The sequence below is a fragment of the Pelodiscus sinensis genome, chromosome 5, assembly GCF_052426305.1.
Source record: "Pelodiscus sinensis isolate ZL-2025 chromosome 5, ASM5242630v1, whole genome shotgun sequence".
Classification (NCBI taxonomy): domain Eukaryota; kingdom Metazoa; phylum Chordata; order Testudines; family Trionychidae; genus Pelodiscus; species Pelodiscus sinensis.
Window position 1 is genome coordinate 66451590 of NC_143056.1, and position 13162 is coordinate 66464751.

General features: G+C 41.9%; 1 protein-coding gene across 2 annotated transcripts in view; it reads right to left on the minus strand.

The window, feature by feature from the left end:
• The window catches only part of UBR1 (ubiquitin protein ligase E3 component n-recognin 1), a 125890-nt gene that overhangs the window by 96820 nt on the left and 15908 nt on the right, over positions 1-13162 (minus strand). For both annotated transcript variants that reach the window (XM_075927249.2, XM_006135407.5), the window contains exons 4-6: positions 8098-8208; positions 2011-2141; positions 850-988 (exon numbers count right to left, since the gene is read on the minus strand). In XM_075927249.2, coding sequence (XP_075783364.2) covers positions 850-988; positions 2011-2141; positions 8098-8208 — 381 coding nt within the window. The remainder of the gene's footprint in view (positions 1-849; positions 989-2010; positions 2142-8097; positions 8209-13162) is intronic.

A 13162-nucleotide genomic window follows, 5' to 3' on the forward strand; every position in this document is an offset into this window, starting at 1 on the left:
GTTAGTATGTGGGAAGCTGAAAGTGAGACAAGACAAACTAATTTTTTCATCACCCAAAAAAATCAAATATTGAAAATAAACAGCACTAATTGTAAAAAGTTTAAAAAAAAATCTTCCTGTATTAATAAGGGCCTCTGTGTACCTATATATATAAAATATTTGCTAACATGAATGCATGAGCACCCTTCATAATTTTATGATGCATACAGAAGGCTCCTAAGTAGCTTTGAACAAATAATTAGGGATGTACAGCATTGTTGTTAGAAAAAGAAAGTGTAAGTGTCAGCATCAGCTTCCCCATGGAATTTCCCTGGTTTTAATCACTTGCATCAAAACAGAGTATTAGAGGACAGAAAATGAACCAGCAAAATAGTAAGTGTTTGCACAACATAACTTACTATTCTGAGCAAATACTACAGAATATGCAAAAATATCTTATATTTTTATTTTAGTGGTACATCTGAAATATGTAATTTTCTCATCCAAGAAGTGCAAATCAGAGAAGATAAACCAATCTTTATAACAAAGTTAGAGAAAGCTGACAGTGTTAATGATCAACTTTCATCTGTTAATCTCAGATACGAAATCAGTGGCTTCTCCCCTCCTCTGGACCCTGGTTTATGTTTTGACCAACAAATTAGCATGATAGGAGAACTAGATCACCTTTTAAATATATTCTTATTCCATGCAACGACCAATTAACAATTAGATTGCAGTATCTCCCATTGTCTCCTTCCAAGTGTCAACATCCCATCAACAGTTACTATAATCAGAGAAAGAGAAAGAATATACAGAAGCAGTGCATAATCCTTAAAAAGAGAATTTCTATTGCAAATAGAGTGCACTGACCTCTTTATCTATGGCGGTAGTGTGCAACTGGGCTTCCCCAAGCTCACAACCAAGCGCTCTCTGTAGACTGTAGATGACGTGATCGTAAGAATGATGTTCATCATTGAAAAGGACACAGTAGTAGTGATCTGTCTTCTCTCTAGTGGAGAGAAGCCAGCATTTCATTAGATGAACAAAAAGAAAATGAAAATAATCTCCTACCCAGATGTTGGCTACAAATAATTTGTAAATTCTTGGAAGAAAGTATCAAATATAACCAAATTAACTCAGTTTTCCTCTAGAATTAATCAACTGCAGGTTCTGAAAAAAGGCAAGCAGTTCCACCTCTCATTTAGACAAGAACGAATCATGAAAACCTGGATTAACCACTTATTACCAGAGAGGCATCACCATCTTCTTGGTAATTCAAAGTAGTAACATGTTTTGTGGAAATTTGAGACCAAGAGAGATCTATGACCATTCCAAATACATTCTAGTATTTCTTGCAGTTGATAACTTGAAGGTCAATATTTTTATACTAATGCCACCCAGGAATTTAGGAATTGGGGTTTCATTGCCACACCTACTAGCTCAAACTGAAGGTCAGTCCAGTGAAGTTTTAAGAACTGATAACAGATTTAGAGGGCACAGTAAACTGTCATTCTCTTACACGCGTAAGAAGTTTTGTACGTGCTTCCAGAAACAGTGTAGAATTACTGTGCAACTGATACCAGTTTAAGTACTAGTACCGGTATATGGATAAGACTCACGTATTTTAGCATTATGTAATGAAAACCAACCAAAAAATTCCCATCCTACCTCGCCCAACTTGTCTACTCAAAACACTAAGGCAGCCCAAGAACAAGGCATTTATGTCATCTGCAATCTGAAGCTGTTTCTCTTCTCCCTCTTGCGCTTAAGGATTCCATTCTGCTTTTGTTACCCATCAAATTAGTGGTCCCTTTCTTGGAGGAGGAGGATCTTTGCACCATTTCTAATATGCTTAATTGGACACTTATATATGCCAAACACTCCCTGAAGTGTTTTACTTTTATCGAGATTATATTCCAGGAACATTATAGTCCTATTTAAAAAGATTGGGGCATTAGCAAGTTTATATATGGTAGCAATAAACTTGGATGGAAGTTCTAACACTGCGAAATCATTGGTAATCTCCCTCACCTGGTCATAAGCACTGGAGGCAACTCTTTGTGTTCTTCCCAGACAGTCATATCTACAAGGTATTTTATCAAAGACGGGAACATCTTCTTAGCTTGTGCTATTAGCTCTTCATTTAACTGGCATTCAGACTTCTGTAAGAAGAGAGGACAAGATATTAATATAGAATACAGATATATAAAAATGGAAAAAAGACTTAGTAAAATAATACCTGATTACAGTATCCTTTCCAGAAAAAAATTATTTCCATATAAATCTATTTTAAAGAAACAAGTAGAGTAACAGCTGTTACCAACCAGTAAGTTCTATAAACTGGCATTTCTGATCTTCAACAGGTCCAGCTGGTGCAGGGCTGACAGGCTCCCTACCTGGCTACACATGGCTCCCTGGAAGTAGCAACATGCCATATGTCCGCTCCTACAACTAGCCCTTCCCCACACCAAACTCCATCCTTCTTAACCAGAACTTTTGACTTACAAGAACAACCCCCACCCATTCCTTCAATGTACCATATAACACACCTTTTACTGTACTGATGTTGATTATATGCAATGCAAAGCTTAAATCATATTACAGTTATGTGTGTGTCATTAAAAAGGTATATTGACTTCAGGAGTAATGGTAAATATATTGCCCTACAATACACTCTGCTATGTTCACTTGCTATGTTCACTTTACACTACAGGGAGCAAGACTAATGAAGTGGAGGCAAAAAAATGAGAACCTCACAGCCAGAAGAATACAAGAGCACAGCTCAGCTAAAGCCTCTTTGCAACACTGGGGAAAGTGAAATACATCACTTCCAATTTCTTGTTATCACTACCTGCAAGATTATTCACCAAATCAAACACATTATAGGTAAATTGTTAAATATACTAGTTAAGGAAAAAGCTTACAGAAAACATGTAAACATTTCTTATCTAAGCTAAGGCTGTGAAAAGCTTCATTAAATGGATTAGGAAACTCAGGTTACAAAAGTAAAAAGATGATAACATGTTCAGGGATTGCTATTCAGGCTTGGATTAGTCATCTATGATGTCTCATACTTTCAGTCTGATTGCACACTCTCCCAAAATGTTTGTAAGTCTCCCTTCCATGAGTTACTAGGTAACCAAATGTCCAGATACAACCATCAGTCACCAATCCATTTCACTGTCACCTGTTCCTGTGAAAAAAGGGATTGATTATGGGGGGGCGTAAATAATGAAGGATTACTAAACCTTCTGAATACATGGATGGAATCGCTTCTTATATTGATATCCACATTTAGAGATATAAATAGAAACACGTCAGATTTGTGACCTAGACACAAAGGCTGATATTTTAAAGGCAGTCTAGCATATCTGGACACATTTTCCACAAATTTTAAAGGTTGCACTAAATTGCTTGCAAATCTCATAATGCAGCGTTTCCCAAACTATGGGCGGTGGCCCAATACCGGGCTGCGGGAAAAAAATAACAGGCCTCAGGGTGGCTGCCAGGAGAGGAGCGGGGTGGGCTGGGAGGAGGTGTGTGTGGTTGTGTGTGGGGGGGGAACCGGCCGCCAAGAAGCAGGGTTGGGGGCAGCGGGGCTGTCCGACGGAGATGGGGGCGGGGGCGGGCGCGCGGCCTGTGGAAGCAGGGCTGGATGGGGGGTGGGAACGGGGAGGGGCTGGCGGGGGGAGATCAGGAGGAGGAAGACGGAAGAACCAGCCTCCGGAAGGAGGGCTGGCCAGGGGATCGGGATGAGAAGCGGGGGAGAATCAGCCGCTTGGGAAGAGGTCGGGGGGAGCGGGGCTGGTTGGGGGAGATCGGGCGGGGGGACAACCAGCTGGCGGAAGTAGGGCTGGACGGGGGAAGATTGGAGAAAGGATGGGGGGGTGAGAGGAAAAGCAAATTGGTTGGCAGGAAGCGGGACTGACCCAGGCACATGCAGACCCAGGCACACAAGTGAGTCCGGCCCAGGGGATTCCATTTTGCCTCCCCCTGACCAATACCTCCCTCAAATAGTTGTGATCTGCCTGGCTGGTAGACACAATCACGCAGCATGAGTACATCTACCAGACCAGAAGTTCACAGCTATGGACTGATACACCTAATAATAATAAAAAACTTACCTAATTTGAGAAAATACCGGACATATAAAACGTCCGGTATTTTCTCAATTTGTTTCCCGGACAGAACCCTCAAATACCGGACCGTCCAGTACAAAACCGGACAAATGGCAACCCTACCCCTCCTTGCACCCTCCCTCCTATCCAGCTACCCTGTCCCCAATCTGCTCCTGCTCCCACCTCCTGGAGTACCCATGCAGCGCTGGGTCCCCCAAGCCCTGGCTCATGCTGGGCGCAGGATGCAGCTCGGTGAAACACTGAAAATGTATTCATTTTTAATTCTTTTTTTTTTTTTTAAATATGAGTTTATATTTTGGGGCTGCAAAAAACAGTATTGAAAATAAGGGTTCCAACTAAAGTAAAAAGTTTGGGAAACCCTGGTCTAGCCAGCTTTCTATCCATCTTACAGTCCATTTATCCAATCCATATTTCCTTAACTTGCTGGCAAGAATATTGTGGGTAACCGTATCAAAAGCTTTGCTAACGCTGGCACTGGGCGCTTTGGGAGGACCAGGAACAACTTATTTGACTATTCATCATTTGCTTAATGAATATGCAAATATGCAAATGAATGTTACAGGTCTTCCAAAAGCTTGTGAATGGATTTACTGGTCCCTGTGTCAAAGTCTGGGGACCCCTGTCATAATGTACATATTGCATTGGAAGGAAAGGAAAAAGAGTGGGGAGAAAAGAGAATTACCAAAACCAAGAGCTCAAATCTGGCTTCCATTCACATGGAAAAGTATATGGCTTGATCAAAATGGGTATAACATATTGGTGATATAATCAGATACAGTCAAGAACCATGACTTTGGAAACTCCTTAAGGCAGCATGCAGTTTCACTTAGCCCATAAGTGTGCAGAAGACATTAAAATAAGAAATCAAAATTATACAGTATTCATGTGGTGGGAAACCTGGAACAGAGATTTAACAGATGTAATGAACTGAAGTAGCCAATGGCTTCTACAGTTCCTAGAGACTTTTTCTGTCCTGATGAGCTTTAGAAGAGGAATTCCATAGAAGAGGAATTCCAAATAAAATCTGCCATCTAAAATATCTACAGATACGTTTGCAGATGATACCAAGCTGGGAGGGGTTGCGACTGCTCTGGAGGATAGGGTCATAATTCAAAATGATCTGGACAAATTGGAGAAATGGTCTGAGGTAAACAGGATGAAGTTTAATACAGGCAAATGCAAAGTGCTCCACTTAGGAAGGAACAATCAGTATCACTCATACAGAATGGGAAGCAACTGTCTAGGAAGGAGTACGGCAGAAAGGGATCTAGGGGTTATAGTGGACCACAAGCTGAATATGAGTCAGCAGTGTGACGCTGTTGCAAAAAAAGCAAACATGATTCTGGGATGCATTAACAGGTATGTTGTGAGCAAGACACGAGAAATCATTCTTCCGCTCTACTCTGCGCTGGTTAGGCCTCAGTTGGAGTATTGTGTCCAGTTCTGGGTACCGCATTTCAAGAAAGATGTGGAGAAATTGGAGAGGGTCCAGAGAAGAGCAACAAGAATTATTGAAGGTCTAGAGAACATGACCTATGAAGGAAGGCTGAAATAATTGGGTTTATTTAGTTTAGAAAAGAGAAGATTGAGGGGGAGGGGGACATGATAGCCATTTTCAGGTATCTAAAAGGGTGTCATAAGGAGAAAGGAGAAAACTTGTTCATCTTGGCCTCTGAGGATAGAACAAGAAGCAATGGGCTTAAACTGCAGCAAGGGAGGTTTAGGTTGGACATTAGGAAAAAGTTCCTAACTGTCAGGGTAGTCAAACACTGGAATAAATTGCCCAGGGAGGCTGTGGAATCCCCATCTCTGGAGATATTTAAGAATAGGTTAGATAAATGTCTATTAGGGATGGTCTAGACAGTATTTGGTCCTACCATGGGGGCAGTGGACTGGACTCGATGACCTCTCGAGGTCCCTTCCAGTCCTAGTATTTTATGAACACACAAAGTGTGTTTGGATGTTAATTTTAAGAACTACTTGATTTTCTTGGGTTGTTGGTAAGTCATTTTTAATACCTATGATGTTCTTGTACACCCAAATTTAACTATCTTAAAGCTTTTTTTTTTTTTTTTTTTTTAAATTTTGTTACAATTTACAACATAATTTTTGAAGGTAGGAAGCAGGCTTTCCTTGGAACCTTGAAACAGTGGATACCAGGGACCCAGGAGTTCTTCAGGGCTGGAAGGCAACCATGAGCAATCAGTGCCCTGAGCAAGCCTAGCGGAACAAATACACACACACTTTCATCACTGCTTTTCTGAGCTCCACTTCCCAGACTTAGGCCAGGTCGACATTAGGTCTGGTAGCTCAATTTAAGGTATGCAACTTCAGCTACATAGATTACATGGCTGGAATCAACTGATCTTAAGCCAAGCTTGGCAACATCCCCACAGCAGGAGACCGATGGGAGCAAAGGCTCCTGTTCACCTCCCTTACTCCTTGCAAAAGGAGGAGTACCAGACGCTGGTGGGCGTGCCCTCCGAGTTCAATTTAGTGAGTTAACTAGACTCGCTAACTCAAACTCTGAAAGATTGATCGTGGCAACAGCAATCTTCCTTTTAGTGTAGACAAGACAAAAGAACGAAACATACATAAGAACGGCCATACTGGGTCAGACCAAAGGTCCATCTACCCAGTATCCCATCTGCCAACAGTGACCAATATCAGATGCCCCAGAGGGAGGAATCACAACAGGTAATCCTCAGGTGATCCCTCCTGTCACTCACCTCCAGAGAAACAGAGGCTAGGGATAACATTCCTACCCATCCTGGCTAATAGCCACTGATGGACCTAACTTCCATGAATCTATCTAGCTCTTTTTTGAACCCTGGTAAAGTTCTAGCCTTCTCCACATCCTCTGGCAAGGAGTTCCACAGGTTGACTGTGCGCTGAGTAAAGAAAAACTTCCTTTTGTTTTAAACCTGCCACCTATTAATTTCATTTGGTGACCCCCTAGTTCTTATATTGTGGGACTGTGTAAATAACTTTTCCTTATTCACTTTTTCCATACCAGTCATGATTTTATAGACCTCTATCATATCCCCTCCTTAGTCTCCTCTTTTCTAAGCTGAAAAGTCTTTTTAATCTCTTTTCATATGGGACCTGTTTCAAACCCCTAATAATTTTTGTTGCCCTATTCTGAACCTTTTCCAATGCCAGTATATCGTTGAGATGAGGCAATCACATCTGTACGCAGCAATCAAGAAGTAGGCACACCATGGTTTTATATAGAGGCAATAAGATATTTTCTGTCTTATTCTCGATCCCTTTTTTAATTATTGCTAACATTCTATTTGCTTTTTTCACTGCCACTGCACATTGAATGGATATTTTCAGAGAATTATCCACAATGACTAATATCCTTCTTGAGTAGCTGTAGCCAAATTAGTCCCCATCATTTTGTATATATAGTTGGGATTATGTTACATTTATCAACATTAAAAGACCTTAGATTTCTGGGAGTTTGCATAGCTACTTTTGATTACAAGTTCTGTTTTTTGAGGGGTCTGTGTTGGTGTGCCATCACCCAACTCCCAGGGATACTGCATTTTACATGTGCAGGCCTTATATTAAATTGTGAAGGCTACAAAAAAAAAAAAGTTTAAAAAAATTTTGTTTGTCTTTAATGTAGTGTATTGGAACTTGCCCTTTAACATTTAACTAATGCCATTCTGAGAATTCAAAATTTAGCCTACCCTTTTAAAAAACAGCAGTGTGATCCTGAGCACATTTTTTCACAATCACAGAGGTAGATAAATGTTTGTCATTGTTCCTCTCTCTTCCCCCATTACTTCTTTCCTATCAAGCATGAAACTGAAGAATAAAGGCATCCTAGAAAGAGGTATCCTCTACACAAACTAATTCTATGAATACAGGTCTGGACAATGGTAACTGTCCTAGTAAGGTAAGGAGCATGTTACAAAGCTTGAAGATTTATAAACATTCATCTTTAATTTTCTTTATATATTATTTTTACCTCTTTTGTAGTGCTTGCTGCTCCAGGCTCATGGTTAGTACATAGTGGTCCAGCCTTCCATGCCTCTATATCTCCACAGTCACAAAAACCCCCTCCAGTGGAAGTGTGCATCTGAAAAATTAAGAGGTATTGAAGACATACAAATATGCATCATAAAAAGTGAGAACACAAGAGAAGTGTACATTTGTCAAGCCAATACATCCACATTTTATATGCCTTCAACACAGTGACAAATAACTATTGTGTAGGAAGTGTCATTGTGTAACCACATGCTTTTATACTGCAGTATTTTACTCTTTCGTAATTAAAAAAGGGAGAATTTCAGTGTGATGCGAAGAGTGGGATTTGTTGGAATGATCTGTGTGCCCTATGTGCCTGCCCCAGTGCAGAGAGCAGAGCAGAGAACACAACTATGTCTTAAACTTGCAAATTTTTCCAAACAGGCAGAAACCTGCATTTGCATGGAGCTGCACTACCTTCAGTGTACCTATGTACCGAACCACAGGTGACCAGAGGGTGGAATGGGAAGGAAGAATGGAGCGGGACATTCCAATATTTTCTGAAGACTTCCAGTAGCTGCTTGAAGCCAGTATATAAAAAAGTTACCATTAAGGGCAATTCTGCATATTGCAACATGCCTTCTACTCTGGATCAGAGCCATTAAAGGGCTTGTGGGCAGATAAAGGAAATGTTATATCTAGAGGAGCTAATGAGAGTTCCCATTAGAATTGACTTAAGGATGGAAGACAGCCGAGGAATGTGACTACAAGGTGTACCAACCTGGTTCAGTATCCCTGGACCCTTAATGGTCCCAAACCAGGCAATTTGACAGACTGGTGGAGGTCAATGCTTGTCCCTCTGCCGCCACCGGCTCTGGGGCTGCACTCCGGCAACAGCAGAGTGGCCAGCACTGACCGAGCAGAAATTGGAGGGGCATTCTGGAGAAGAGGCAGGATGGTTGCTGGGAGTTGGAAGGGCAGCCCCACAGGAGCATAACAAACCCCTCGGCCACAAGGGTTCATCTCTGGAAACAATTCTGAATGAAAGACCGAGTGTGCAGACATATTTTAAAAAAAAAAGTGCCAGTGTCCTGTAACCTTTACACCTGTGATAAGTTTTAAAAAGACAGTTACCTTTTGTGACTCGTGTTATTCAAGATATGTTGCTCATGTCCATTCCAAAATAGATGTGTGCACGCTTCATGCACAGTTGCTGGCAAGTTTTTCCGTAGCAGGATACCATGGGCTGGCAGGAGATCACTAGAGTGGTGCCAATATGGCTAGGTATGTAGCACCCTGCCGACCATCCCCTCCCTCAGTTCCTTCCTGCAAGAAGCTACTCCTACAGAGGGAAGGCAGGAGGATTTTGGAATGGACATGAGCAACACATCTCAAAGAACACCAGTTACAACTCTGTCTTTTCTTCTGCACAAGAAAATGGGATTGGCGCTTGGAAGTATTCTTTGCTGCTGGCAATTGTTAGTGCCAGAAGGATTTGTCTGACCCTTACGCAGAGCTTGTGTGCTGCACAAACAATGACACATTCCACACCAAGGCCAACTGGTCCAGTCCTGCAGCGCTGGTTGCGGATCCAGGGAAACCTCCATAAGGATATTTTGTAAGCGAAACCATGTCCCTTCGCATTTTTGAAGTAAAGGCCCTGCAGATCTTGCACTTATCTACTAAGTGAAACAAAATATAGGACTATGTAGCACTTTAAAGACTAACAAGATGGTTTATTAGATGATGAGCTTTCGTGGGCCAGACTCACTTCCTCAGATCAAATAGTGGAAGAAAATAGTCACAGCCATATATACCAAAGGATACAATTTAAAAAAATGAACACATATGAAAAGGACAAATCACGTTTCAGAACAGAAGGGGGATGCAGGGGGCGGGGAGGAAAGGAAGGTAAATGCCTGTGAGTTAATTATATTAGAGGTGGGGAAGGGTAGATGTCTGTGAGTTAATAGTATTAGAGGTGATAATTGGGGAAGCTATCTTTGTAATGGGTAAGATAGCTGGGGTTTTTGTTCAGCCCCCTGCGGCGAGTGTAGAATTTTAGCATGAATGCCAGTTCAGAGGATTCCCTTTCAAGTGTAGATTTGAATGTCTTCTGAAGTAGGATGCAGGTGAGTAGGTCATTGAGACAGTGTCCTTTCTGGCTGAAATGGCAAGCAACTGTTTTTTCTTTGTGATCCTGTCTAATGTCTGTTTTGTGGGCATTGATTCTTTGGTGAAGTGTCTGAGATGTTTGTCCAATGTACATAGCAGACGGACACTTTCAGCACGATAGCATAGATTATATTTCTGGAGGCACAGGAATATGTATTCTTGATCTTATAACTCACTTGGTTAGGCCCAATAATGGTGTCAGCAGAGTGACTATGTGGACAAAGCTGGCAACGGGGTTTGTTGCAAGGGAAAGTACCAGGGTTGGTATTAGTGTGGTATGTCCTGTGGTTGTTGGTAAGAACCACTCTAATATCATTAACTCACAGGCATTTATCTTCCTTTCCCCCCACTCCCTGCATCCCCCTTCTGTTCTGAAATGTGATTTGTCCTTTTCATATGTGTTCATTTTTTTTAATTGTATCCTTTGGTACATATGGCTGTGACTATTTTCTTCCACTATTTGATCTGAGGAAGTGGGTCTGGTCCACGAAAGCTCATCATCTAATAAACCATCTTGTTAGTCTGTAAAGTGCTACATAGTCCTGTATTTTGTTTCAGCTACACCAGACTAACACGGCTACATTTCTATCACTTATCTACTAAGTGTGCCACTCCAGACACTTAAGGCACGAGTTATGTGGATTGTCCATGGGCATAAATTTTGTGCACTGCTTGAAGCTGAAGAGCAAAAGCATGCCCTGGGCTGGGGGCAGGGAGAAACACAAGGAGTCCTCACAGCAAACTTATCACTTAATTATCAACTACTTAAATCTTAAGAAAACTATCTACAACACAAAAGCTAGGGAAGACGCTTGGACAACCATCACTGGCAGGAAGAAGGAAGCTTCAGGGGGTAGCCCAGTTAGTCTGTACAGAAAAAACAAATAATGGTCTGGTAGCACTTTACAGACTAACAAAACATGTTTATTGAAGAGAGAGCTCACACCTAAGTGCAAAGATAAGCCCTCACCTAAAACAAAAGAAGACTGTGAACCCACTCCAGAGATTTTGCTAGGTATTGTTTGAGATAGGCAACCTAGAACAGACAAAAAACTGGAAAAAGACATAGAGCTTGTCTAGACGATTAGACAAAATGCTCTTAAAATAAAAAATTGCACCCTTAGTAAAGTGACCCAACATGTTGTGCATTAATTGGTCCATGTAAATTCTGCAGGTGTTCCACATTGAACTATGAACTGTGTGCTGCAGTGCACACCAGCGCTGTCTACATGGACCAATAGCACGCAGATATATTTGTGCATATTAACTAATTTTTGAAGGGGGGGGCCACTTCACAAAGTTCAGAAGTGTTCATGGGCCGACCCGGAAGGGGCAGGGCCATGTGCTGTGAAAATACGCCAATATGTTTTTTTACACAACAAAGTAATTAATATGTAATAATAATTAACTGCATACATTATCCAAAGATTATCATAGAAGGCAACACTTATAAAATTTGTAATAACACTAACATTTTGAGAACACTTGTAACATCTGTAATAATTACAACACTAACACTAAACATAGGGCACTGGAAATTAATTCTCAGTCCTGCCATGAGTGTAGGGAACTAAACTAAATGACTTTGAGGCCCCTTCCAGACCTATGATTCCATGAAATAGTATCAAAGTCCCTATTTTTCCTCCCACCCACACTAAGTATATTCAGTTAGGTTTTATGAGTTACAAAAGATTCTCCAACTTGACTATAAAAATGGCATCTAGATTATTTTATCAAAACTAATTATAAAGAAATAGGTTGGTTACTGGATATTCAAAGGGATCCTGTGTCTCTGGCAATGCGCTAGAGCAGCGTTTTCCAAACTGGGCCGTGGCCCGGTACAAAAAAAATACCGGACCTCAGTGTGGCTGCTAGGAGGGGAGCGGGGCGGGCTAGGAAGAGGTGTGTGGGGGAGGGGGAGGAGGAACCGGCCACTGGGAAGCAGGATTGGGGGCAGCATGGCTGTCTGGAAGAGATCGGGGTGGGCGGGCAGTGGAAGCAAGGCTGACCAGGGGAGATCAGAAAGAGGAGAACCAGCTGCCGGAAGTAGGGCTGGACGGGGGCAGTGGGGCTGGATGGGGGAGATCAGAAGGAGAAGTCGGCAGGAAGCGGGACTGACCTGGGCACATGAGTGAGTCCGGCTCAGGGGATTCCATTTCGCCCCCCACTTCCTCATACTCTCCCTTGAGTAGTTGCGAATTGCCTGGCTGGTAGACACACTCACACAGCATGAGCACATCTACCAGCCAGGCAGTTTGCAGCTATGGACTGATACTCCTAATAATAATAAAACTTACCTAATTTGACAAAATACCGGACATACGAAATGTCCGGTATTTTCTCAATTTGTTTCCTGGACAGAACCCTCAAATACAAAACTGGACACCTGGCAACCCTTCCCCTCCTTTCTACCCAGATACCCTACCCCCACTCTGCTCCTTCTCCCGCCTCCTGGAGTGCCCATGCGGCACCAGGTTCCCTAAGCCCTAGCCCAGGCTGGGGGGAGGATGCAGCCGGGTGAAACACTGAAAATTTATTCATTTTTAATTATTTTTTTATGTGCGTTTATATTTTGGGGCTGCAAAGAAACAGTATTGGAAAAAAAGGGTTCCAACTAAAGTAAAAAGTTTGGGAAATCCTGGTCTAGCCAGCTTTCTATCCATCTTACAATCAATTTATCCAATCCATATTCCCTTAACTTGCTGGCAAGAATATTGTGGGTGACCATAATCAAAAGCTTGGCTGAAGCTGGCACTGGGGGCTTTGGGAGGACCAGGAACAACTTATTTGAATATTCACCATTTAGTTAATGAATATGCAAATATGCAAATGAATGTTACCAGTCCTCCAAAAGCTCGTGAATGGATTTACTGGTCCCCGTGTTAAAAAGT